Source organism: Dermacentor andersoni, chromosome 4 (genome assembly GCF_023375885.2).
Source record: "Dermacentor andersoni chromosome 4, qqDerAnde1_hic_scaffold, whole genome shotgun sequence".
Classification (NCBI taxonomy): Eukaryota; Metazoa; Arthropoda; class Arachnida; order Ixodida; family Ixodidae; genus Dermacentor; species Dermacentor andersoni.
Window position 1 is genome coordinate 68,157,308 of NC_092817.1, and position 26,777 is coordinate 68,184,084.

General features: G+C 44.8%; 1 protein-coding gene across 1 annotated transcript in view; it reads right to left on the bottom strand.

The window, feature by feature from the left end:
* Nucleotides 1–202: 202 nt before the first annotated feature.
* Nucleotides 203–26,777, bottom strand: part of LOC126536242 (salivary peroxidase/catechol oxidase-like) — a 147,925-nt gene continuing 121,350 nt past the window's right edge. Inside the window, exons 13-16 of the mRNA XM_050183135.2 lie at nucleotides 25,536–25,738; nucleotides 3,825–3,994; nucleotides 3,247–3,355; nucleotides 203–2,535 (exon numbers count right to left, since the gene is read on the bottom strand). Of these exons, the coding sequence (XP_050039092.1) occupies nucleotides 2,442–2,535; nucleotides 3,247–3,355; nucleotides 3,825–3,994; nucleotides 25,536–25,738 (576 nt within the window). The 3' untranslated portion in view covers nucleotides 203–2,441. The remainder of the gene's footprint in view (nucleotides 2,536–3,246; nucleotides 3,356–3,824; nucleotides 3,995–25,535; nucleotides 25,739–26,777) is intronic.

The following is a 26,777-nucleotide window of genomic DNA, read 5'->3' on the forward strand; positions in this document are numbered from 1 at the left end:
AGCTTTTTATTTTTTTTTATTTTTATGATCATATGGCAATCGTTAGTGACGCTCGTGTTGATTCCAAGCTTCTAATACGTGTTATTATTTCTGCTTGGAAAGTTTGGAGAAATGATTGCGCAACATAAGAACAAAGTGTTCGGATTCATGTCTGCACGTCTTGTTCTTCGTGGAAAGCCGAATGAACGGTAACGTTCGCTGCTTGTAGAGGTAGGAAAATATTTATTACAAAAGTGCTCTACAAGTCTACCGCTGTGCGCGTGATAACATTTCGCGATCTTCTCGGTTACTGTCTGACGCTGTCACATTTGGCAAAACACATCTCCGTTCTCAACGACCAAACTTTTAAGAGCTCAGTGCTCGAAACTTTGGCGTTCACTGCACGAGGGAGTTTAAACTCCTCACCAATCACAGACTGTCGTAAGCATTGATCGCGCACAAACTCATTGATGCAAAGAAGAAGAATAATGGCCACAGTGAGCTCAGTTGTTATTATTGGCAGCCAGTCAGTTTTCCAATTGGCAGCTGCCAGATACAGTAGTTACCAAACGTTGATTTTGGTTGCCACTTTTCGATTCCTACATAACATGCGTACTTTGGTGGCTTACTCACTGTCCGTTTCTAGGTGTACGGACTGTGAACTACGCTAATTTTCTCTGTCATTCGATTTTACGTGGTTTTGCACACGAATTATGAATACAGCATTACAGAAACTTGGCCCCAACCTCTCTATAAACAAACACACTGACTCATTCCTTTCAGTGCAACCTTTGAAGAAGTAACCATAGCATACCAAGCAAGTTTTTCTTGCTCTGCGAAAATTCTGTATGTACCCATGTTGACTAAAGCACAGCGTATATGCGTTTAGCTCTGAGAAGAAAAATTAGGAATTAAACCTCTTGTTCAACGGCAAGATTTGTGGCATTCTATGAGGACATCACCGAGAATTCAGCGCATGCGGAACAACTCATTAATTAATAAAGCGAATGTTATAGCTTGTTGAAGCGTGACAAAGTAAAACTTAAATATACATGAAGACCCCTTTAATAGAACGATCTGGCATGAGTTTGATGATGACGTCTGGTTTTATCTATATGCGATATGTGGTGTTAGTAGCAAGCCTAAAAAGACGCCTGAAGACAAAAAAAAAGGTGTTAGAGGCACAAAATATCGTTACCTAGGCCTCGAAGCAGACATAGTATTACCACGAACGTTTCATCGAAGCTCGGTTAGCACCGGTGAAAGGTTCGTGGGAGCGTGAATTCGATAAGAAGGAAAGCATCTATCTATATAAATAGCCTGAAACGAAGAAATTGCGCCCGGCGGAATTGCTGAACTACGACGGGGCCTTGGACATATTTAAACATTTTAGTACCCGCTCTGAGTGAAGAGAAACAGATAAAGAAGAGAAAATGTGTTCTCGCCACTTCTAAACTTCAGGCGCGCAAGCTGTTTCAGTTCACCTACGTAAACTGAGATAATGTACAAAACTGACTGTAAATACATTTGTAGGCTCGTTGCTCTTTCAGTCCCTGCTAACGACCTGCCTAATTTATTTCTAATGGATTAAATATTGGAGCAGTGCTCAATGCGGCACCAGCATTTATCTGCGACATTCATGCTCTTTTTTTTTCAGTTTCATAATAGGCTGTACATGACCACAGTGGTCTTATTACTATATACAGATAGCAAAAACTCTGACGCGATAGAGATATTTACTCAGTCTTACTATAATATGGTGCATCATTCATCATCAGCATCGTGTAGCTTAATAAGGTAACCAGGTTTCCCTAACACGTTAGCACGATAACACGTTAACTAGTTTCCTTAACAATATTAGCGACAAGTACGGCAAAGATTCTTAGCGTTCTGCGCGAAGTAGCAATTTGGCCATCACCGGGTCAATTTGGGGGTTATCATTCAATTGCGACCAAGCTATAAGTTGTATTAAATGTCGTCAGATGCTGCTTCTTTCTTTAACCGCGCTGCAGGAGGTTACATTCCAATGTTGCCAGACGATTGGGGAAAAAAACGTAGACGCCGAACAATAAATATGCAGATTCGGTAAGCGCACAAGCGGAACTGCCAAGAAAATAAACATTAGTAAAAAAAGAAAGCCTGGGAGGTGGAAGATCCAGGAGTGGTCGTTGGTCGCTTCTATAACCGTCTTCCTTAAACCCGTAGACGAGCGTGTCGTAGTTGTATTCGGTCGTCGCCGACGCAGATGCAAGAACGACAACTCGCGCACCACGCAGTAGGCAATCACGAAGGCGACACACACTTGGCATCTTCTCAGCGTATATCCGTCAGGGGGAGAAAGCGAATGGGTGGCAACGTATCCGTGGGCGGCGTCACAGGCACTTCACTGGGCCCCTTCAAGGCCAAGGGCACGGATGAAAAAAAAAAAAAAAAAAACTCTCGGCACAAGCACACACAGGCCACTACTTCTTGAACGAAAATCCGCCGTGCACAGGGTCCTCTTGCCAGTAACGCAGATCGATGCCCGGTATATCCTCGCATCGGAACCTTGGGTTGCTGGAACGAGAGAATGACGCAAGACGTTGTGGCACAAGCTCTTACTGTTCTAGCTTTTTTTTTTTTTTTTTTGCCAGCACGTGCTTTATAGTCCACGTCCCGCTTGCCTATATTAGGCCAGCCTGCCATCAGATTCGATAAAGAAACTCTCTCCTGATCCATTCTTCGTTAAGTAGGCGTAACGGTACCGAAATAGTAATAATTTGGCTGACTCTACATTTAACACTTCTTTTTTGCTGATAATTTACCGTTTACTTATAGTTGAGCTAGCAATATATTCCCTACTGGCCGAAAATGTCACGATGGCAGCATTTTATTGTTTAGAAAACTTACGTCTTTTTCTTGAAAACTTAGGTTTTTGTCTATAACAGCCGCTGCAGTCATCACGTACAGCAAACTTCATTCTTAGGATCAGACTTCCTTTGTTTCTACAAACGTTCACAGCGCTTGGTAAATGCATTTAGAACATTTTTCTGTATTTAACGCTGAGAATTGATAAATGAAGTTTAGGTTCTCACCTTGTCATGAAAATTCGGGTTATTCACAATATTTGATTGTATTTGGCCCATTCTGCCACAACTTACTGAACGCAGTGACGAAGTGGCATGCTTACTCGAGCTTTATATTTGTCTATATCCAGCTGACGGGCCTTGTTCACAGAATATAACGATTTCACTGATAAACCAGCAACAAACAAGAATCAGAGCTTACTAAATTGGATGTGGCAGCCTCATGACCCATAGCTGGATTGTGGGGATGTCGTCAGCATTCTCGCAAATAATCTTGGACTGCGTGGCTTTGCGGATCTCGTGGAGTTGCTCTGTCAGTAAAAAAAAAAAAAAAAACATGAAGAAGAAGAAGGAGAAGAAGCAGGAAGAGTCAGTGCGCGGAAGCGCTCGATCTATGTATGCTGCTTGATAACACATATAAAAGCTTCCTATTTTTTGTGGAGTATCGTCGTCATCGATATAAAAAATCTCTCGAATCACATATTCTCCATGCCATTATAGTGTATTCACTCCAGCTATGAACAAATTTGCACTTGAGCCGCATCGTAGAAGCATCGCGTAGAAGGTCATGGCACAGCGGGAAATATCAACAAAATAAATAAATAAATAAATAAATAAATAAATAAATAAATAAATAAATAAATAAATAAATAAATGGTGCCTGAAATTTGGTGCGCGCGTTCACGAGCTTGTGCGTCTGTTAAAACACTTATTCTTTATTTTGTCAGGTGCAGCTGCTCTCCTCATCTTTTCTTGGTGGAAATGGTCGGTGCCACTCACCTGGTGTAAAAGACGACGGCAGGCCCGGGTTTTCAAACCAGAAGCGGTCGCCTCTCCGCAGGTTCGAGAACTGCCTCGCGATGATGCACGCGAAGGTGGGACCAATCATGGCTCCCGGCAGGACCCTCTCAGAGATGCCACCGCTCCACAGATCTACATCATCGGGGTGCCTGCGTGTGGGGCGGTTTCATTTTTGTTATTTTTAAGTGGTAGACTTGTGCTGCATATTGTACGGGACGCTGTAAACATTGGTTCTTTGACACTGGAAAATTCACCACCATGCCATTTTGTGGCAGTTTCGCGTGTCGTTGCTGGTTTGCACCAGTATCATCTTCATTAATGCAAGAGTAACGTTATACACATCGTAACTTTCTTTCTTGCCTTAACCTAGGCAAATCAGAATATGCTTACGTCCTGAACTTGTGCCCGCTATTCTCTGTGCAACAATCAATAAAGCCGGCAACAGTACAGGAGCGCAAGCAACTGTCGACACAGTACATTGCGTACTTCTAATGGAGCATCACATGGAGAGCTTTTCCCACTGTAGCTTATTGCGCGAAATGATGATATTGCTTTCTACCTTACTTTCCAAGCCGACTGTGTAAAGCCTGCGAAGCAGCAAGGAATTCTCGAAAAATGTCACGCAGGGATGTCGAAAACGCTAGGCTGCTGAATAAGCGAAGAAATGTATATAAGAAAGGAAGGGAATGCAGCGAAGGTGTTGAGGAGCGTCCAAGTCGCACACTCAACTACTTGCCCGAATATATTATTTATTTATTTATTTATTTATTTATTTATTTATTTACCCTAAAGGCCCTGAAAGGCATTACGGGGGGGGGGGGCTGCAATACAATAATATTGTGCCAAATATAGAAACACCTTAACAAACAAGGAGAAAAAGAAAGATATGAGTTGGGTAAAACGAAACCACTCTGGTATATTATGCAGTGACAGCCAACCTAAAGTTTGGGATGGTGACTGCCCTTCGTCACGTTACCTAGAAAGCCGTTTTGGTAGAGCTATCCCGGTGAAAGGCTGCGCATTTTTCCTGTCCACGAATCTCCAGCTATAACCACCACCAGCCGGAAAATCTGAATAGAAAAATATGGACTTCATGACTTCAGGCGAAGACTCCCGATGCATATTTAGAGTGTCCGGGCAACACCACTGTCTTATCTTCCTTGATGCTTAGATTTTTATAATCTGTGGCATTGTGCCGAGAACGGCAGACGAATATACCAGGGGCCCGTACTCACAAGAAAAAAAATTCACCGACGATTACGATACTCCATAATGCGAAATTTGGGCGCAGGTGTATACGTGCTTTGATTTCGCGATATATTAGCTGGGGGCGGAAAATCTTTCTCGTCCGCCACTTTTCAAACAGAGCAGAGTGTCGCGCGATTGCCTCGCGAACCTGGATATCGCAAGAGCCAGCTCGTGGGTGACACGTGGGCGCGATTCACAGCAGCCGCCGCCGACACACCTCCCAGATAACTCGCGCTAATCTGGCGCCATCTCGTAGCCATCGTCGGCACACTACGCTTTTCTTCTCACGCTTTCGCCATACCCTCCTCCGCTTTCCGCCTCATCGTTCCGCAGCACCCTCCTCTCCATTTTTCTCCTCGCACCTCTTCGATCTTGCCCCTTTCACATTTTCATCTTTCGTTGCGCTCGTCCGCTCGGTTACGCTGCCGACGACGACGCCGACGCTCACCACAGGAACGGGCACCTAAGAGCTGCGCTCTGCAAGGATCTTGGGCTAGAATTGTCGGAATGGGAAAATTCCAACCAATCATGTAGCGGGCACACTGTTAGCGAAGGGCGACCGGCCAATGACAAACGGAACTCACGAACCGAAATCTTTGTGAATTTGGTCCCGGGATCCGAATGCACTAGAACTTTACGCTAAAATTGTTTATAAGAGAAAATTTCAGCCAGTCCTGATGCTGCACATGTTAACAGCGTAGGCGGTCGGCATTGTAAGCGCTGAGTTTAAAGGTTATATCCACTTGGAACGAATTCTGAAGATGGTACCGGTTTTGAGATTACGCCTTCAAACTTGCAGCTAAAATTTACTGTTGTTCCGCTCACTTTTTAATAAAATGCCATTTTATGTACTGAAGCGCAAAAATGATCGGAACTCCAGTGTATCTTGTTGCACACTTTCATAATTAATGGACCCTATAACGTAAAACTATTCCAGTCTGTTTTTATTCCAGTCTCCTGACGCCCAACTTACGCAACCGCCAACGCATGCATCGGCGGTGACATGCAGCTTTGTTTCAAGAGGCCAATGTAACGCTTTCCTCGTGGATGGGAGAGCGCTTTTGTTAGCTTTCAAAGCGAATAACATTGCCGACATTGACATGTTTTTCTTGTATAATTTGCTGACTACGAAGCGAGGAGCACGCAGAACTGGAGCGAGTTTTGGTGGAACTGAGCTAGCGCAGTGAAAGTATATATTCGAATGAGGAGGGCAGTACCGGCGGCGGCAATTGGTCGACTTCCGCTTGCGTAGATTTCTGTGTCCGGAAGAAAATCGCGGCGCTTGCAGCGGAAGGGCAGAAGTGTCGCTAAAACGGATCCTCAGCGAAGAAAAGTTGGCAGAATGACGTCCTGTGCGTGTCAAAGAGCTCAACAACGTTTTGTGCCACGCAAGATATTTATTATGCGCAAATAAATCTATTCAACCCTGCAGCTCCGAGCAGCCAATGCCAGATCGATCGCAAGCGGCCATCATGTATTCATTTCGGAACGCGGCAGTCTCCGGCTATCCTGAATAATAAATATCGTTTTTGTTCGGCATATCATTGCATTTTTAGTGCGCTCACGTGACGTTGACGTGGTGAGTTCTTGTGCTTTTGTGACGTCGTGTGAAAGACAGGCGAAGTGGGCTCAGCCCGGAAACATTTGGCCAATAGCAGAGGACCGATGTTGAAAAATGCTTAGAATAAGATAATTGTTTTTCTGTTGTTCAATCTAATCATGCATAATCAGTGTCTTTATGTCATATCAGCTAAAGAGTTTTTGTGGTTGTCCTTACGTCGCGTGACTAACAAGCAAAGTGGAAGTGGTCTCAAATATGTTGACCAATCGTGGCGAGCTGATTGCAGAAATGGAATAGAAAAGTTTGGAATAGCTTTACGTTGTAGCGTCCAATATCTCGAAACTGGTGTCCTCTTGAGAATTCGTTCTAAGTTGATACGCCTTGCGAACTCAGCGGCCATATAAATTGAATATATGGGCCGTAATGGGAGTAGTTAAAAACATAATTGGTTAAATTTTGCTAATTAGTCAATTATGCATTTCGATTTCTAATGCAAATAATGACGACATCTTCGAGTAACATAGCTCAAAGAGCATTATACCGTCTGCCGCAGCTGAGTTCGAAATCGAAAGAGATAACATCTATCCAGCAAATTTCTGTATATGGCTGGCGCGCCACATAAAAGGAGAGTGCACCCTTACAACAGCGTTGACGCATGCTTTCCGCCACGCATTGCCTACGCCCACCTCTTTTGCTTGCTGCAACACGGAAAGGCACAGCAGTTTTTATTTTTTATTTTTATTGCGATAAAGGCTTGCCCTTAAGGCATAATTCTTGGAGCGTATATGTGTATTATATGTGTGCTGTGAGGCCTGTGTTGTGTATGAATTGAAGCAGTGTTTTGTGGAATCTGTTGTCATGTATCCAGCGGTCATAGCTGGCTGTCACACTGTAGCGGAGGCCGGCTTGCAGTAGGAGACGCGAGCGTTCCGATTGTAAACCCGTACATGTCCATATTAGGTGGTATGCATCTGATTCCACCACAGGAATGGAGCAGTATGGACACGTAGCACCCAGTGGTAAATGCGACCAGTTCCACCTTGAGACAACAGCCGGTGTAAGGGCCACCCCAGCCCGAAGCCTCCTAAGCACAACTTCCTCCGCCCTAGTAAGATGAAGGGGGAGGGAGCAGACACACGGTGGGATAAGAGCGCGTGTGTCCTGCCGGAGAACATTTTTACGGGCTCGCAGCGAGTTACGGGGTTGGGGTGGGAGGGGAATAGGTGGAGGATCAGGATTAGGAGGGCAGTGTGCCTGCTGGTCAGCAGCAATGTTGTGAGGGTTTGCTGAATGGCCTTGAATCCAGTGTACCTTGACGCAAGTAGCTGTCTTACTATTCATAGTGTGTATTCATAGTTGTTCAGCACATCAAGGGCTTCTTGAAGCTGTTGAGTTTGTCTAGATATATCTTTATGCACGGACCACAAAGTGACGTCATCCGCATAGATTAAGAACCTCACATCCGGAATCCGATGTAGTTGCCAGGCTAGAGGTACTAAAGCAACGTTGAAGAGAAGAGGAGCCAGAACCGAACCTTGTGGGACTCCTCTGTTCGATGTGAAGTATCCTTCTTGCCTTCCATCTACTCTAATCGCAAATGTGCGATTCTGAAGGAATGAGTAGATGAATCTTATCACCCGCGGTGGAAGTCCCAGGTCGATGAGGTTAGATATAATGATGTCATGGTCGATATTGTCATAAGCTTTCGTTATGTCTGTTGCTACTACCGTGCGCACAGCATGACTGTGTGGAGAAACCTGTAAAACATCGTCTGATAACATAGAAAGGCCGTCTTCAGTTCCCAAGTAAGAACGGAATCCAATTTGAGCAGGATGATATTTATCGTGGCGTTCAAGCCACCAGGAAACACGTGTGGCCAGCATCTTTTCAGCGAGCTTGCAGACAGTTGAGGTTACTGAAATTGGGCGTAAAGACTGCAGGCTATTTGGAGACTTTCCTGGTTTCGGAATCGCGACAACAATTGAATGCTTCCAATCAGGTGGAACGTTTCCAGTCTCCCATACTTTATTAAGCTGCTCCTTCCATGTTCTTGAAAACCTCATAAGGAATACCATCGGGACCACGTGTTGTTCGTTGCTTCGAAGTTTCAGTCGCCGCTATTAGTTCGGCCATGCTGAAAGGGCTGGATATTTCGGATTTGGAGGTTGTGGCAGACTCATCAATATCGGGGCAGTTTATAGGTGACGCTTGATCGTATTTCGGGAAAAACGCTCTAGCAGCGTGTTGTGCAAATTGATGTGGCGAACTCTGCATCGCTAACCTAACGCTCGCTGCAGGGTCAGGTTGCTTATGACCGCGTTCCATTGACCGGAACGTACGCCAAAGTGCTCTGTTTCCAATGCCCGATCCAAGATTCTCGCACCACTCATACCATCGTCGTCGAGAAAGTTGCTTTTCGTGCTGACGCGCCTTCGCCGCTATATGGTTAGCACGTGCACGGCTACCTGGTGCATCGGGATTCCTCGACGCATACAATTATGCCTGACGTCGCTTTGCCCAAAGTTGCAAAAGGGTGAGGTCCGGTTGAGGTTGTTCCTCGTCAACTGTGGTCACAGTGGTGTTCCTCCGTAGCAGTTCTTGCAAAGCGGGAAGAATTTCTGAGGGTTCTGAGGGTACTTCATCAATCGATGATTCCCGAAACTTATCCCAATGCGTGACTGTTACTCGTCGTCGAATTTTCTTTATGCACGTTCTGTGCAAACCAATCATTATTGGCATATGATCACTGCCCCATGTGTCTGGTTCCACCCGCCACTGCGGCATTCCAGGACCCAACCACCACGTGAGGTCTGGAGCGTTTGTTCTAGATACTGCGGGTACAGCACAAGTAGCCACAGCGTGATGGTTCAGCAGTGTAAAAGTGGCATCGCTCATGATGTTTTTAACTTCGTATCCTCTTCGGGAGTTGTACCCCCATTCTGTATGTGGGGCATTGAAGTCTCCACCCACGAGAATAGCAATTCCCGGGTACGTAGACCGGAGATGGGCTATCCACCCCAAGTTCAAACGTGTGCGCTGCGGTCTGGCGTAGAATGACACTAGAATGACAGGAGTCTTCACTGGTCGTGTTAGGACCCCGACAACTTCTTGATTACCACTACACCATGGCTCCAGGTCAATCACTGTGTGAGCAATATGCGATGATATATAAACTGCAGCTTTTCCCGGAGCTGAAGCCATTGTAGTAGCACGTCTATCTCTAATAGATGGGTTATGATACCCATTGAAATTGGATAGGGAGCATAGCTTATTATGCTCTTGAATAAGCAGTGCCCATACATGTAGCTTATTGTATTGAAGCTTGGTTTTAATTTCTCCTAACTTGGAGTTTAGGCCCCGACAATTCCACTGTAGAATTCCATCCTGTGACAGTTGCTGCAGAGAATTATCCATGATGCAGGCAATTCTGAATGAGCAACGTTAGTTGAGCAAGTTGATCTAAAACTGCTGTCCAAACAGCTTGGTTGACCTGTGGTGCCAGACGGGATCCAGGCGTAACGGTGGCATTCGCAGTGGTTGATGCGTCACGTGTCGGTCCTATTTTCTGACGACGCAGAATTACCAATTCTTTATGTTTGCGTAGTCGCTCAATCTCTCTGGCCAGAGCGTCAATGTCATCATGGTAATCATTTGACTGATACAGAGATACAGAGATACAGAGATACCGCTGCTTTCAACGTGGACACATGCAGGCATTTTGCCCACAGCGTACTATTGATCCAGAAAAGCTCACACCAGAAGGCCAACCACGATATCGATGTGGCTTATGTAAATCTGATGAGCACGATATGACAAGCACAAATTGTCCGACTAAACAGAAGGCCACAATGCGAATACGAAAGGCTATACCAAAAACGACTATAGTAACAACACACAATCGTTATGAGGTTCTTGCAGAAGAGCCAGAGATGCTCTTGGCAGAAGAGGCACAGCAGTGATGCGCTAGCGAATGCGATGCGCTACTGCGGACGCAGCTTCCATGGCGCAAACATAAGGCCCGCTGCACAATTACGTCAACATCAATGCAGATGCGCTGTATATAGGAGAAACAGCGCGAAAGCAGGTGAACGTTAAGCAATGTACACAACCCTCATCTTATTTTCCGCTCTTTGTATAATAAGAAAGTTCACAAACTAGCCCAAGTGTCGCTGCTGCTGTAAATGTTTTAAATTTCAAATCATGTAATTCGCAGGTCTCCCGCAGTGTTTGGCCGAAGTGTTTTACAGCCATACATGGCACTCACGCAGATGTTTCAGCTGCATTCGCGGCATAGCCGTAAGGTCATCGCCGCAGAGGACTGCTGTAGTTTCTCCGTAACAATGGTTTTCAACATGTCGTCTTGCCAATGAAAACAAATAATGCAATATACGGCCAAAGAGAAGGCACCTCAGACAAATTCAGGCCTCTAGCTTCAGCACAACAATTACGTCGATGAAGTGCAGGCAACCCATATTGCGGTGCACAATGTACAAAACTACAGTAAGCCAGCCGCAAAGCTAAGGAAGTTAAGCGCAATAGGTAGAGAAGTGAAAAGCATGGCAGGTAAGGGGATGAAGCAAATTATCCGGCTCGAAAAGGAATACTGATGCTGTGAACATTTGCCGCATCTCCTACTGCACAGAACAGTGAAAGCTTTACCACGATTTGGGATGCAGTGGTGACCTGTCCATGAGTCAGCCTTCACTCTAACCGCGCTGCCATATAGGCGCAAAGTGCATGCAGCGCTCTGACGAAATGAATTCAGTCGATCAGTCGATAGAGGTGATTCGGGTATCTCACGCATCCGAGGTGTACAAGCACTAGCCAAGGAGAAATCGTTCGCTTTCAAGTATTATTAAGATTTTCTCCTACACTGACAAACAGCCTACGTTTATACATCGCAATTTTTTTTTTTAGAGCGGGAACATTCTAAAAACTGACATTGAGTTCCTAATAATGCCCCCCCCCCATAGCGTTCCCAGTGTCACACACTGCTCGCCATGCCATGACTGTCCTTACTGCGGCATGGCAGTGATTAATATGCCGAGAAGGGAATAGTTTCAGTCAAGTAAACAGCCTTGATCTATGAGCGTATAGATCAGTCTCTAATGTTGCGGTAGGAAATCTTCACTTCCGGGATGACGGTTTAAGTGAGTTTGTTCAAAGAGAGCTTACCCTCACCACGCATTCGCCTAAGACGAGTGAGAACCTAGAGTGGTGCACAGAAGTAGTTTCTGTCTCTTACCTAAGAGGATATGTCCCCACGGTGATCGTCGGTTTCACAAACGACACGTCCGCTGTGAGACGCTCGCATCATTCTTACAATTAGTTTACAACGTGTAATTAGTTTACACCGTGCAAACAGTAGTAACGTCACAAGAGAAGCGGATAACGAGTAACAAGGCGAAGAATCAAAGCACGACTCTCGCGCTCTTCTTTTTCCGCATCATGCCTCGTTTTACGCGCCGTTTGGAAAGTGAACCACGGTACCAGAATCCTCTCTTCTGCAAAAGGCGGATGTGCAAAGAAACGAAAGAGCTGCTGCGCTTCTTGAGATGCACCAGCTTATATCAACGGTTATGATGAACCGAACGATGAACTATGCACTGCGCGTACGTCCGTGCATACCGTAAACATCTCTCCCTTTTATCATCATTCACACCGCTTCCCTCCTTACCCAGAGGAAGGAAGCCAACCGGGCTCTGCCTAGTTCACTTGCCTGTCTTACTATATAACTTCGCTCTCTCTCCAATATGAACGAATACAAACTCGCCAAATTCTCAGCCATCAGCAATGTTGAATGTTCGCCTTATTAGAACTAAAGACTGGACTAGTTCTTAAGATACCGTCTCGCGATCGTCGCTTTGTTACAATATGTCCACTTTTGTTTGCGATAAAGAAACAGCGTCATCGTCACGGTAGGCTAAAGCGCAGGCGTGATATAGGTAAGAGGAAGGAAATACAAATCGCAAACAGAGTAGATACATCGTAACCTGAAGCTCCAATCTTCGAACTGTCCTATGATAAGTTCACTGAGATACAATGCCCGCCGCGGTGGTTCTGCTCCTGAGCACGGTGTCGCGGGTTCGACTCGCGACAACGGCTGCTTCATTCTGATTGAGAAGGAATGCGAGAACTGTCGTGAGTCGGTATTTATGACATCGTCGAACCGGCGGTCGTAACTAATTCTTAATTCCACACTAATTGGCGCCACCCATAGCTTGCTCCAGTCTAAACATTTCGCACACTGTCATTTCTCTTTTTTAGGCGTCCATTGCACTTGGAAGAAACGAAATGTATAAACAAATCGGCGTCGTTCGCTAGCGAATAGCGACGCACCCCAGCTGGCATACTATTAAGCAATAAAAAATTTGTGCGAAATGTGTAGAAATTTAAGTATAGCATTAAAGTCCACTACACCGGATGGCGATGGAACAAATGGTTCAAGCATCGTTTAGTTGTCAAGTGACACATCGGCGGCACGCGCCTAGCTTGTGAATCGAGTTGTGAATATGATTAATGAAGACTCCTTTAATGCCCATCAGCACCATCCAACTCGATCAAGAGATACTTTCTGTCGGAGTCGCTCTCTGCAAACAAGTTTATCGGTAGGGTTACTTAAGAAGATTAGTTAGGGACTTGCATCATCAATTAGTTAATCATTCAAGGGCTCATGAGTGGTATTATGAAAACCATAGTTCAATTTACCGCACATGGAAAGTTACACTTTGGTTAATGATTTCGTTTGACGCTTACGCTGCAGACTGTACATTCTAACACTGCATAGTCCAGCAAAATCTGTATCATTTTTTCTATTTGTCTTGTTTACCATATATATCTCGTTCATTAATTCGTGGCAATCAATCAATCAATCAATCAATCAATCAATCAATCAATCAATCAATCAATCAACAGTTTTTATTAAACTGCCCAGGAACAATCTCGAAGATCTTGGTGCTTGCGTACTACTACTACTACTACTACTACTACTACTACTACTACTACTACTACTACTACTAATAATAATAATAATAATAATAATAATAATAATAATAATAATAATAATAATAATAATAATAATAATAATAATAATAATCATAATTTATACACATCGAAAAGGAAAACGAAGAAACGTGCCTGTCTAAGTCTACGAGGATTTGCGTGACTAGGCCCGGCAGAGTCGGTACAGCGATGTGGCTACATGTTTAATAATACACTTCTTTACCAGCTTTCTGACGAATAGTTGGTAGTATTACCTGTTAACAGGCAATGACATAGCAAACAAAGACAAACGCATAAATAACTAAGATAAAGAATCGGAACAAAAATTCAATATTTCATCATTAATTTATTCAACTGTTTTCCTTTTTTTTGAAGTTGCAGAAATTAATTCATCAGCCAGCTCATAGAATATTTTTGTTATGTATACACTTCTCGCTTCTCCATATTTAGTAGCAGAATAGGGTACATCAAAACGTTTTCTTGTCTCTTAACAATCCTTGAATGTGCAAAGTCCGAATTCATGAAAGATATTATTGTACTGCAGTGTAGTACCATAAGCGACATGTTCTAATATATTCTTTAGTAATTTCTTTAGTAATATATCTAGCGTTCTGAACAAAAGGCGAAGATCGTTATGGCATATCTCAGCACACCGTACGCTAGTACGTGAGCTATCATATTGTTGATTGGTAGAGGTACTAAACTCTTTATATTGAAAAGTAGATATGCAACACTCCTTAGTTTGGCACATAAAAAAGCCATGTGATACTGCCAAGACATGCCTCTGTGGAACGATATAGCCAGGTATTTAAATTTCTCCATATATTCTATGTGAACATTTTAGATGAACATTTACATGAAATGCAATGTTCATCGTATAAAAATATTGGCAAGCTTATCTTTTTTAATTCTTAATGGACTTCGAAGCACAGGATTTTGCTTTTCTTAGCATAAATATATACGCAATTTTCTTGAAACAACTGCATGGTCTTATCAACTGCATTCTGTAGAGCTTTACTAGCTTCCTCATAACGTATGTGGTGCGTGAATAGGACCGTATCATCCACATGTTGGTACAACGTATAGGTTTTGTAATTATCGTGTGAAAGTCGTTTATAAATAATAATAATAATAATAATAATAATAATAATAATAATAATAATAATAATAATAATAATAATGTTTATTTAATGTAACCAGGATCAACCCTAACGTTGAGTGCTGGCGCATGCATACATTAAAAAACAGAAAACAAAAGAACCACATGGGAATATAATTAAAAAAGACACACACAATAAATAAAAAGAACAATGGCGGCAAAAAAACCAGTGCGCCCGCAACAAAGCCCAAGGTAAATGCAAAAGAATAAGGAGTAGAAAATCAGTTCAAGAATGCGTGAAACTATTACACAACAAGACAAAGCTCGGAAAAGAATGATGACAGCGGCTTATGAAAAATAACAAGATAATAAATATAAGAGTTACAAACGCTTCGTATTCTGTGGTCGGCAGAGTGTTGCTGATGGCAGGGAGGAACATGGGAAGGTCTATGTTTCCTGGTGATCTTGCGCGGCATACAAAACACGATACGACGGCGGAGTTCGGAACAGGTGAGTATACCATGGAGGAGTATAAAAGAAATACTACTACTACTACTACTACTACTACTACTACTACTACTACTACTACTACTACTAATAATAATAATAATAATAATAATAATAATATTAATAATAATAATTATAATAACGATAGCGATAACGCGAGTCGCTATCGCAGCATTAACGGTGTAAATCAAGTGCGCGGCCCATTTGTCTTTGTCTGCATATTCTCTATCCCCATGGCAGCGAGGAAGAACTTAGAGAGAGATACAAATGACCGAAAGGCAGGGAAGTTAACCAGAGTTAACAACTTAAATACCCGTTATTCAAACGGACTCAGTGCTTTTCCTTTCCATATGGTGTTCGCATTCCAGAAAGTCGGTGCGTTTTCTCATCGCCTGAACGATGTCGCGGCGCCCTCTCTTAACGGCGCAGGAAACGTAACTGCGTTGTGCCAGTTTTGCCGCGCCCGTTCGTGCGGTTGGTGTGAAATTACGCCAGCAGATGGCGCTGTGGTGACGCGCGACGCGACACACTCAGAGTTTGAATATGCCAACGGGAATGGCGTGCTAAACAATTTCGTTCAGTCGATCTTGATCGCTCTAGAAGCGGTACTATAAAGAAGCAGTCAGCAGTTATGTTTATTAGCGCGCCAAGTTTTGTCTGTTTAATTTTTATAGCGGTACATTGCCTTGGCGATAATGTGCAACACAGCCACAACCTTAAACCTTAGCGTTAAATTTAGGGGTTATCTACTGCATGGTCGGGTCCATGCAATAATTGTGGACACGACCGCAGTGTGCGTCTCTGATTTCGAGAACAGACGCCTTTCTTTAGGAGGAATGCAAAATTATGGAAACCTGGTTCCCGTGTCCGCTAGGCGATTGTATATGAATGAAGTAATATTTTTAGTCCTATAAGCGATAAAATTTATAACGTCCGTACGAGAGGCGCAAACTTGGTACTGTTCAGCGACTCCCGGGTGGCATTAACATCGCTTAGCCTCACGAAAATGAAAACATTTAATGCTATTATAGCTTATGGAGCACTCAAAGAGCTCACAAATGCAAACCAAGTGCAGCGCAAAGGAGAATTTCAGTGGATGCTGGGACATTATATTATTCCAGGCAACACTGCAGCCGATGCAGCAGCACATGTACTATCGCTCTCAGCAGAGGCGTAGCGAAGGGCGGGGGGGGGAGCATATGGGGCTTCAGCCCCCCCCCCCCCCCGATATGTTTTTGTGCTACCCATGCATCGCTGACCAAAGCAACCCCCGGCGCCGGAAATCATTCCGAATTTTGCCTAGAATATCATTTTCACGCTCGAAAAGACCTTTCACCTTCAACATTGCGAAGTCGGGCTGGATTTCGCGGCAACGCCCATGCACCGGGAGTCACATAACGCAAGCAGCCCCATCCGAGCATGAAGTTTCAAGGGCTTTTCGATGGTTAACGGTTTCGTTACGGCATCCCACGGAGACCGCGAATTCTGGGGAGCGCATGGATTTCAATTCTGAAACTTTATAGGTACGAAGTTCTCATAAACATTTGATGTGAAAGGTGCATTTACATGTCCAAAGTTGTGCTTTAGATTTTCAATTTCGGAACTTTGTGGGTTTAATGTTGTTATAAACATTTGACGCCAAGGTACATTGACTTTTCTGAAGTCGTACATCGGAACATACAACGAGACAAGCCAAATCAATACACTATCAGACAAGTTGACAAAGCACGCAACGAGGTCCGATGAGACGAAGCATTGTCGTGGTGCATTTGTGCCCGTCATGTCAAAGTAAACAATATCAATTTTTTCTTTCACCTGCGCCAAAGCATCCACGTCAAGACACTAAAGCCACCAAAGGTAACTACGTTCTCATTTATTTTTTTTCCTACTTTGACTTTTATTCGCGAGGACACATTGAGCCTCTTCATTGTTTTTTTTTTTCTTTTTGTTCTTGCTACCCGACCTGCAGGCTGCCAGAGCCAGCCAGAGCGCCTGCGTTATTCTCGTGTTGCCCCGACCACCGCGCGGCGCATTTCGGTGCGCGTTCGGTTTTCCCTGGCCGAGTGGATTTTCGCCTGGCAAGTTTAAGACGTTTTCTAGCTAGCAGACGAGTAAAGAAACAATGGTCGCTCGCCGCCATCGCTGTGGGGACTTGACGGATTGCAACGCGCAACCTCTCCGGAAAGTCTTGTCTGGCCGGTGTAAGGATACCGAGCAGTATGCCTATGGTTATCGGTGGACAAAGCGTCTCACGTTTTCTTCGATATTCCTTCGGTAGCCACATTAGGTGCCCAAAGTAGGCATTCGATTGTGGCCAGCATGCTTTCCTTTGCGTTTTTTTTTTTTTCATTTCGGTACCCTCGCCCCACACACAACAAAGACATTTTGCGGCGCAGTGACTTGTCGCATGGCGAAAGTTCGATTTTGTTACTTCTTTTGCGGAAAGTAATGGGCCACGGGACGCTTCAGTTGCTGGATACTCTTGTTATATTATTGGGATAGGAATATGGACACTCCAGGCGTATTCCTGCCGTCCCCAGAGCCCTCATGTTCCGTATAAAGCCGAAGGGCGATAACATCGTGACCGCGCGGCGGATGCTGTATGTGCAAGTTAAAGCGTAGGGGGGAGGGGGGTGGCATGGATGAGTTGACAATGGTGGCCGAGTGTTGTGTGCGCAAGGGGAAAAGCGGGGAGGAAGCGCACCGCCTTCCGTCGCGCGCCATACATCGGGGGGAGTGGAGGGAAGGAAGGCGGGCCCTAGGATTCTGCGATCTGTGAGTCTGTCGTCGCGCAACATGTTTATTTACCTTGTTTGATGCATTATATGTCGTGACTTTTTTTTTAGATAAGTAGATTTATTGGAGACTTATACGTATATTTAAATATCTTGTTGCGAGGTTTTATGTATACTGTTAAGAACGGCTCAGCTGAGGTGCAAGTTTTGCCAGCCGGTTGCGACAGCGGCGTCAACTTTCTAGGAACGCCACCGTTACGCTCTAGCCTCGTCGCCGTTGAACTGAATGCGTTCGGTGGGCCAACTATTGTTACCGAACCCACCAACGCCGATCTGTTCTGCTATGAGCGGGAGAGTTGCCGCGGGAACGTCTACGAAGGCCCCTTCCCACGCGCCGTCCAAGACGCAAGACAATGGGCACCCGGCCGCGCTGCAGGGGTCAGCTCGGGGAATAAAAGGCACCTATCCTGACACAAGCCCCGAGTTCTACGAAGTCCGTCTGACGTCGGCTCCGGACCGTGAACCTCGCGCAAGGAAGTGTGTGTGTGTAAACCGACCCGCAGAGAGGCGACTTCTTTACCATGACTGGACGGCCGTTTCCGTCACCTGGGTATCGGGGGAGGACCGAGTGTTTATAAACCACTGTTGTGCGGATGCCTAGTGCACTTTCTCAAGCAGTCATTTTAGACTGATGTACTTTCTCCCGCAGTCATGCTAGACTGATGAACTGCATGTAGATGCTGTCAATAAACCCATATTCCTCGTTCTCGATGAGAAGCAGTCCTTCCCTTCATCAACGTCCTCAGCGTGGATAAGTTGGACGACGGCATGGGCCAGCTACCTTCTAATTCATGCCGGACTCCAATCTTGACAACGGGTTACGAGCGATGGGATTGAGCCCCCATTCCTAACAATACGTGCAGTGAACCTTGTTTCCAGTGACATTTTTTTGCCCTTTATCAAGCTGTATCTTCGCATTTCTAATGTACGAGGGCGAGTCAAATGAAAGTGAGCCAACGAACCTCGCGCAATAATGGTTCTCTTCGTTAACTGCGAGGCATGCGCGTAGCACACAGACATCTCTCATTTATGAGTGACACGCAGTCGTGAGGATAGATGTTCTTTAATGCTCTCATACACTAGGTTGAACATGGTTGCGTGACATAATGGACGCTCCAAAAGTTGAACAGCGTGGTGTCGTGAGGTTTTTTGACAGCTGAAGGTGTTTCCAAAAAAAATTAGTCGCCGTGTGGCTGCCGTGTGCGTTAAACATTGCATTTCATTGGACACTGTGAAGTATTGAACAAGTGGTCCAAAGAAAGACGTCTAAGTAGCAAAGACGATCCAAGACCGAGCCAAAACGACCGTGCAATCACCCCCAACACAATTGCAAAGGTTGATGAGCTGATTAGACAAGAACGGAGGATAAGCATCCATGAACTGACAGAGCGTGTGAACATCAGTCACGGTTCGGTTCACGCCATAATAGATGCCCAAGATTTTCAACCACCGCCAAAAGACGGAGAAGTTCGGCGTTGCCTTGACTTATCTGATCCGGTATCACAATGAGGGTGACGACCTCTTGTCTGCAGTTGTGACCGCGGACGAATCATGGTGCCACTACTACGAGCCTGAGACACGACGGCAAAGCTTACAGTGGAAACATTAGAATTCACCACCTTCAAGGAAAGCAAAGGCCGTCATTTTCGCTGGAAAGGTGTTGACATATTTTTTGATCGATAGGGGCCATTACTGATAGAATTTGCTAAATATCGAGAGACTATCAATTGTTTCCGATATCGTGAAACGCCGGATCGTGAAACGCCGCTGCGCCTCGCAATCAAGAGCAAACGACGTGGGAATCATCATCTTGCTCCACGACAATGCCCGTCCACACGTCGCTGATGTGGCTAAAACAAAACTGGCAAAGTTCAAGTGGGAAACGCTGCAACATCCACCATACAGCCCAGACCTGTCGCCTTGCGACTCCCCCATTTTTGGGCAGCTGTAAAAACGGCTCAAGGGAACCACATTCATGTCGCACGATGACGTGAAAGAGTCAGTTATAGACTTCTTAAAGACCCTCCGAACAAAATTTCTCGCTACGCCACTGGCTCTCAGTATGAGCTAAAACAAGAAAATGAGTGGCAAAGCGATCGCGTGTTGTAGCTAATACTGAGCTCGATTGTACATAGCAGAGATGATATGATTTATCACCCAATACCAGGAAGCGAACTGCAATGAACGATAAAAGGAAGATAATTCAAAATATGTAGAAATACGTGGTTTGACCAAAATTTAGAGAGTTCCGATCTGTATTACAGTGACCTAGTTATTGAATTCAATATTGGCAGCGAGGAGATGCGGAGTCGCCATCTGTCGGAAGCGCCTCAGTTGCGTTGTATGAGGGGTCACGCGGCGCGCTCCTCATAGGTTTCGCTTACGGCGCTCAATAAAAACACCATGCGGCAGCCTCCCTGGACATTTATGCAGGTACTCTCAAAAGGAGGGAAGTTTTTTACTGTCGATATAGTAATCTTGGGCAAACTGAAAGCACAGAATCGTTTACAGTCGCTATCTTTTTACCGAATACGTACAGTACGTGAACGCCAATGCGAACGGTCGCCGCGATGGAGTCTCCCGAACCGGCTTCTTGCGTGAAAGGTAGGCAAACGCTGAGAGTAAACTATGTGAAATATGTTCTTATAGTGGGCTGTCTGTATAACCAAATGGGGCATAACAGAATAGAGCCTCAATCCAGCGATCGCACGGGTTCGCAGCGACCGACTGCGCGTCTGCATGCATGTCCGCGCACAATGTTTTGCTTTCACTGTGAGCGCGTTTTCGCACCATGCCGTGAGCTTTAGGCCGCAGCATATGAGCATTTGACAGTACTCTAGCAACCATTGTTTCGTGGACACTATGAAAACTGTTCAAAAATAATTCCGTTATAGAGACTTCGACGCCTAGGCGACTGTGATGTGTCGGCGCGATGATTCAATCTTTCTTTGTCTTCTAAATTCTTGGACATTCCAATAGTATTTCGCAAGTTGCGTCGCACTGTATGTTTATCGGTCTTCTCAGCGTGCGATTTCCCTCTGCTTTATTTTCGTAATCCAGAGCATTAATTCACAACACAAACATGACCATATGCCGTGCCTTTTTATAATGTGCGTCTTACCGCTCTCTTCCCGTTCCTGCGAACCCTGTGGCTACGTGTGAATAAGGCTGACACCGGGCACCGGGCTCCGTTGCGTGCGTCCGGCACCGCGGCACCGAGCAGTAGCCTACCATGCTGCACGCCTCCAAAGGCAGCCACTACCTATTATAGTACTTTCAAATGTTGTCAAACACACACGCAAGGCGGGAAAGTCTCACCAATTAATCAGAACTGTGGCGCAGGTGGGACTTTAAACTTTCGTTTTCAGCTCGCTTCGGCGCTTCCGAAGCAGCCGACGCGGCCGATGTGTCCACGTGATCCCTCATGCCATGTCACGCCGACGGTGGCGCTAGCTTTTCCAGTGGACGAGCTCGCCGCCAATTCCATTACATTTAGATATAAGCCTATAAACCCTTATTCATAGGTTACGGCTGGGCACCGCTTACACTAAATATATTTTTTTTTTTACGCAGAATTGGCCGTGCTGAAATTCTTCAATGTGATTGTATCTTTGTTAACAAGGACACATACCACTTTCTTCTCTAATTCCCGCCTTATGACCCACCAAGACACCTACTTAAATCGTCATGAATGGCACTAGGGCTTAGACCACTCAGTTTAAAGAAGCATCAATAAAAAAAAATATTAATGATAATAATGAACTAAAGGCGACTATTTGGCCCGTATCCAAAGGCACTATTGGGTCGCCTTGATGTCCCATATTTATACATAAATATTTCCTTCAGCAGTGATTATTATTATTATTATTATTATTATTATTATTATTATTATTATTATTATTATTATTATTATTATTATTATTCGATATGGAAACATACAAGCACACAAAGGAAAAAGGGAGGGAGCAAGCTGACAACTGCTACCGAGAGGAGCACACTGCCTACTTTTTCGGGAGGAGGGAATGGAAAGAGGAGAAGATAGGAAACAAAGAAATGGGAAAGGAAATAGGAAATAAAAACGTGAGCGTGACACGGACAAAAGAAAGTAGGAACACGGAAAAATGTCTGTAAACGGGAGGCTAAGTCAGTCTTCTGCATTAAAGTTAGCAAGGCTATACGGGCCGGGTCGCGTTGAGCAGCACTCCCTCTCTGAAAGAGGCAATAGTCAAGGGTCGTACACTTGAGTCCAATCAGTCTATATTCCTTAATTAGTAGTGCACATCGTGTGACGAATGTGGGAAACTCTAATCTAAAGTGTTCAAGTGGCTCACAGGGGCCACAGGACGTACGCGACGGACTGTCCACACGTCCTTGACGACACAAGCATTCGCCCACCAACACAGAGCTAACTCTTACAGTGCTCTAGCACTACTAGGCAAGCCACGACCACGAACACGGGGAGGGAACGAGCCGTTTGCAACACGCCTGCCTGGGTGCTGCTTTAGGCGGTTCCGGTGGATTAGCACACGGTCGTGGTCAATCATACAAAAAATTTCTGGGCAGTCATTCCTGTTGTGAGCACAGGTTCTAGCGAGGCGATCAGCCTCTTCGTTCCCAGCAATATCCACGTGCGAAGGTATCCACTGGGCAATGAGGGACACCCCAGGAGAAGTAATTTTGCAGGCGGACTCTATTATACTGCGTAGAATTGGGCTATTCGCATCCTTTCTCAACAACCTGCTAAGGGGCAGCATGGGACTCTGTAAAGATGACGACCTTCGATGTGCTTATTTCTTCCTGTACGTACTTCAGAGCAACATCAACCGCTGCCAGCTCCGCAGTTGTTGATGAGGATGGATGAGGTATTCGCAGCACTCTTCTTATTCTCTTCTTAGTCGAAGGGCAGAAGAAAGCTGACGGTGTATTTCGCATCCCACTGTAACTCCAGAATCTATGACTTGCCGATGTCAGCGAGCATCTTGTGTTTCTGTGTTAGGTTCTCCTTTTCTTGTCTCAATTTAGCGCCATAATGACTTTCTCACGTGATTTCTTTTGATGCGTTATGCTCTGAAATTTACAATTTCTGCATAGTAATCACACTTTGTCACCGATCACGCGCTGGTTCCGCATCGCACGTGATACGCATACATTTGAAACGTTTTTCTAGCGAACTTTCTTCCCCATTTTCCCCTTCCCCAGGTGTATAGAGTAGCCAAGCGACAGCGACCATAGTTAACCTCCCGCCTTTCTTTCGTTTCTTTTCATTGAAATTGCTGCCTATCCTTATTTATTTATTTATTTATTTATTTATTTATTTATTTATTTATTTATTTATTTATTTATTTATTACTTTGTCTTTTCCAGTGCCTATTCTGTTTAGCTAGGGATACATCTGGCTCTTGAGTGGACAAACTTTCATCTTTGTTGCAGGCAATAAAGAACAACAATAAGCAAAGCAGGCATATACACGAAAAGCTTTAAAAAATACCTATCGAAGAACAGAACGTATCTGCCATAACACCCATGTCCAATAATCTTACGTGACGCATATGGCGTCCTATATAAGAACCCGCATATTCGCACATGTCATATAGGTCTGTTGGACGTGGGACTTATGGGGCATATCGGCTTTTTCTATATGGATGTCTGCCTTCCGATTTACTACTTTCCCCGGGGTATAGCTGACTATTTGAGTCATGTTCTTCAACCTTCAAAAGCAACACTGGTGCTATGACAGATGCCATTGCGGATGGCGTTGCAGTTATATTTAGTACCTGTGAGTTTAAATGTGCAACAGAATATGAGTACATGAGAGTTTGTGCGCTTCACGCCCATGAGAATGTGACCGCTCAGGCCGGGAATGAAACCAGCAACTTCGTGTTCAGCAGCATGATATCATAGCCAAACGACCCAACGACCCCGCCTGGACCCGACGTATAGCTAAACACCACTCTTATGTGTGCATTTTTAGCAGTGACAGAGTACTCCTTATCCGGCAAGTTGCAACTGGTCTCTTGATTCGGCTAAGCCACGTGATGGACATGACAAAATATTTACAGCTCATTAAGTGGACTTGAAGCCGCCTGCTATGCGTAGTGTCTGAAGCTCTGTTCAGGAAGAAAAGAGAACTGTTCATTTGAGTAGTCCTTTGGAATTAGTTGATGCGCAGCCGGAATTTTCCGCGATCCTTCGGGTTTGGGTTAGTATAATCGCGCTGAAGCACCTGCTGATAGCCGAAACGTGAGAAAAACAAGGTGGGTAATCTCAACACCACGTATTCGCCCTAATAAGATAAGCAAGTCGCCAAAAAGCTATTTTGAACTGTTCAGCTTCCTGAACTGTTTAGCACAGTTTCAACATGCTGCAATTTTCTGGCATCTCACTGGCTTGGTTGGTTTCAACATACTGCAATTTTCTGGCTTCTGATCGTGCTTGGCTTTAATTTTCTGCCGAATGGAAAGAAATTCGAGGGGTTCTCCTCTGGAAATAAAGTTGACAAGGATATAAGTTTCAATTAGTTAATTCCACATCAACAATGGTGAAGCAGCGAAAAATACATGGTCGAAAGGAAGACCTAAGAAACAGAAACATGCCCATGCTTGCTAACTTCACTTTCCTTGCTTACACAAGCACATATATGTGAGAGGCAGAGAAAACCACAATATTCTAAACAGAATATAAGATTATATTGTTAAAGCCGGATTTGTTCTGCCTAGGAAATGGCACTCTTTTTATGTGAAAACGAACGATGGCATGCTAACGCACTTGTCGCCCAACGAGAAGATCTTTCTGGCTTCAGCAAGCAGCCGTATGATTTAGTTTTTCTCTGATACACTAGTTCTGTGTTTCCAAAGAGTGGCTCGCCTCGGTAACCACAGAAATGTGTTTTAAAATTCTTTTTCACTGCCTTGCGCACGTTATACTGGTGCTCCTTTATTCTCGCATTGAAGCAGTGACAAGTATTCCTTATGTAATGGCTAGAGTATACGACGCTGTCAGCACTGGTGAAGAAGAAGTTCTTGTGGTTTCTTGTGCCCCCACGTTTTACTGAAAGAATCGTGTTCACGTTTGTCCACAACCTGGAAAACTTGTCGGACGCATAGAAAACGACGTCGATTTCAACTCGCGTTCCATTCTTTCTGAGGTTGTGTGACGGTTTGTGCACACAAAGAAGCCACACAAAGCTTGTATTCTTTCTGTAATAATTTCTTGATACCTCTCGACTTTCATCTTATGTTCTGAGCATACTTTTCACTACAGCCACCAGGAGGAAATGCGGATAATGTGCTCCAACTGGGAACTGGCCGAAGGCGACAAGGATGAGATTAGCTCGCGGATGGGGGAACTCGTGAAGGAGCGCGATGAGACCACGATCCTCTCCAAGCTCCTTAAATTTTATGCTAGTAAGCTAACCTCCCCGAGACATCAAAGGTCACACAGCGTAGAACACACATGAAAGTTTCTCGTCTTTCGCTTACTTGTAGATCTGCGAATAGCGGAATGCCGTGCCGTTGTTAAGCCATGGCTCGAAGTCGGCGAACGTATGTGCACGTGGCAGTCCGCACCACTCTCGGAACGAGTTGTACCCTGGCACGCCATGCTCCCGGGCCCGCTGAAGGTTGATGGCGATAAGGTCCTTGCCGAACGGCTCCTCGGGGTTTTGGAAGAGATGGTTGGTTACCTGAAACAGGCGGATAGTGGAAATTGTACAAATAGGTGTGAGCTGTCAAAGTGTGCTTCGCGCGCACTGACTGGATTGTGATAATTTGTAATGCTACATTCGTGCTGACACACAGGGGGAATGAGACTCAGAATTAGTTTCAGGGCAGTCTACGGCGCCCTTCTGGCGCTTATTACAGAAACGCTCATAATAACAGCCATATTTCTATGTTAATCAGTATGTTCATGTAACTTTTATGACTCATAGCGTGTTAGCTTCTACAGCATTGAAAGAGAGTAGCAGGAGGCGGAGCAGTGAAGAAGAAATTAGGAATTGGCAAGAATCAGATGTATGCGTTAAGAAACAAAGCCGGCAATATCATTACTAATATGGATGAGATAGTTCAAGTGGCTGAGGAGTTCTATAGAGATTTATACAGTACCAGTGGCACCCACGACGATAATGGAAGAGAGAATAGTCTAGAGGAATTCGAAATCCCACAGGTAACACCGGAAGAAGTAAAGAAAGCCTTGGGAGCTATGCAAAGGGGGAAGGCAGCTGGGGAGGATCACGTAACAGCATATTTGTTCAAGGATGGTGGGCAGATTGTTCTAGAGAAACTGGCCACCCTGTATACGCAATGCCTCAGGACTTCAAGCGTACCGGAATCTTGGAATAACGCCAACATAAGCGACGCGAAAGACTTGAAAAATTATAGACCGATCAGTTTACTGTCCGTTGCCTACAAAGTATTTATTAAGGTAATTGCAAATAGAATCAGCAACACCTTAGACTTCCGTCAACCAAAGGACCAGGCAGGATTCCGTAAAGGCTACTCAACAATAGCCCATATTCACACTATCAATCAGGTGATAGAAAAATGTGCGGAATATAACCAACCTTTATATATAGCTTTCATTGATTACGAGAAAGCGTTTGATTCAGTCTAAACCTCAGCAGTCATGGAGGCATTGCGGAATCAGGGTGTAGACGAGCCGTATGTAAATATACTGAAAAATATCTATAGCGGCTCCACAGCCACCGTAGTCCTCCATAAAGA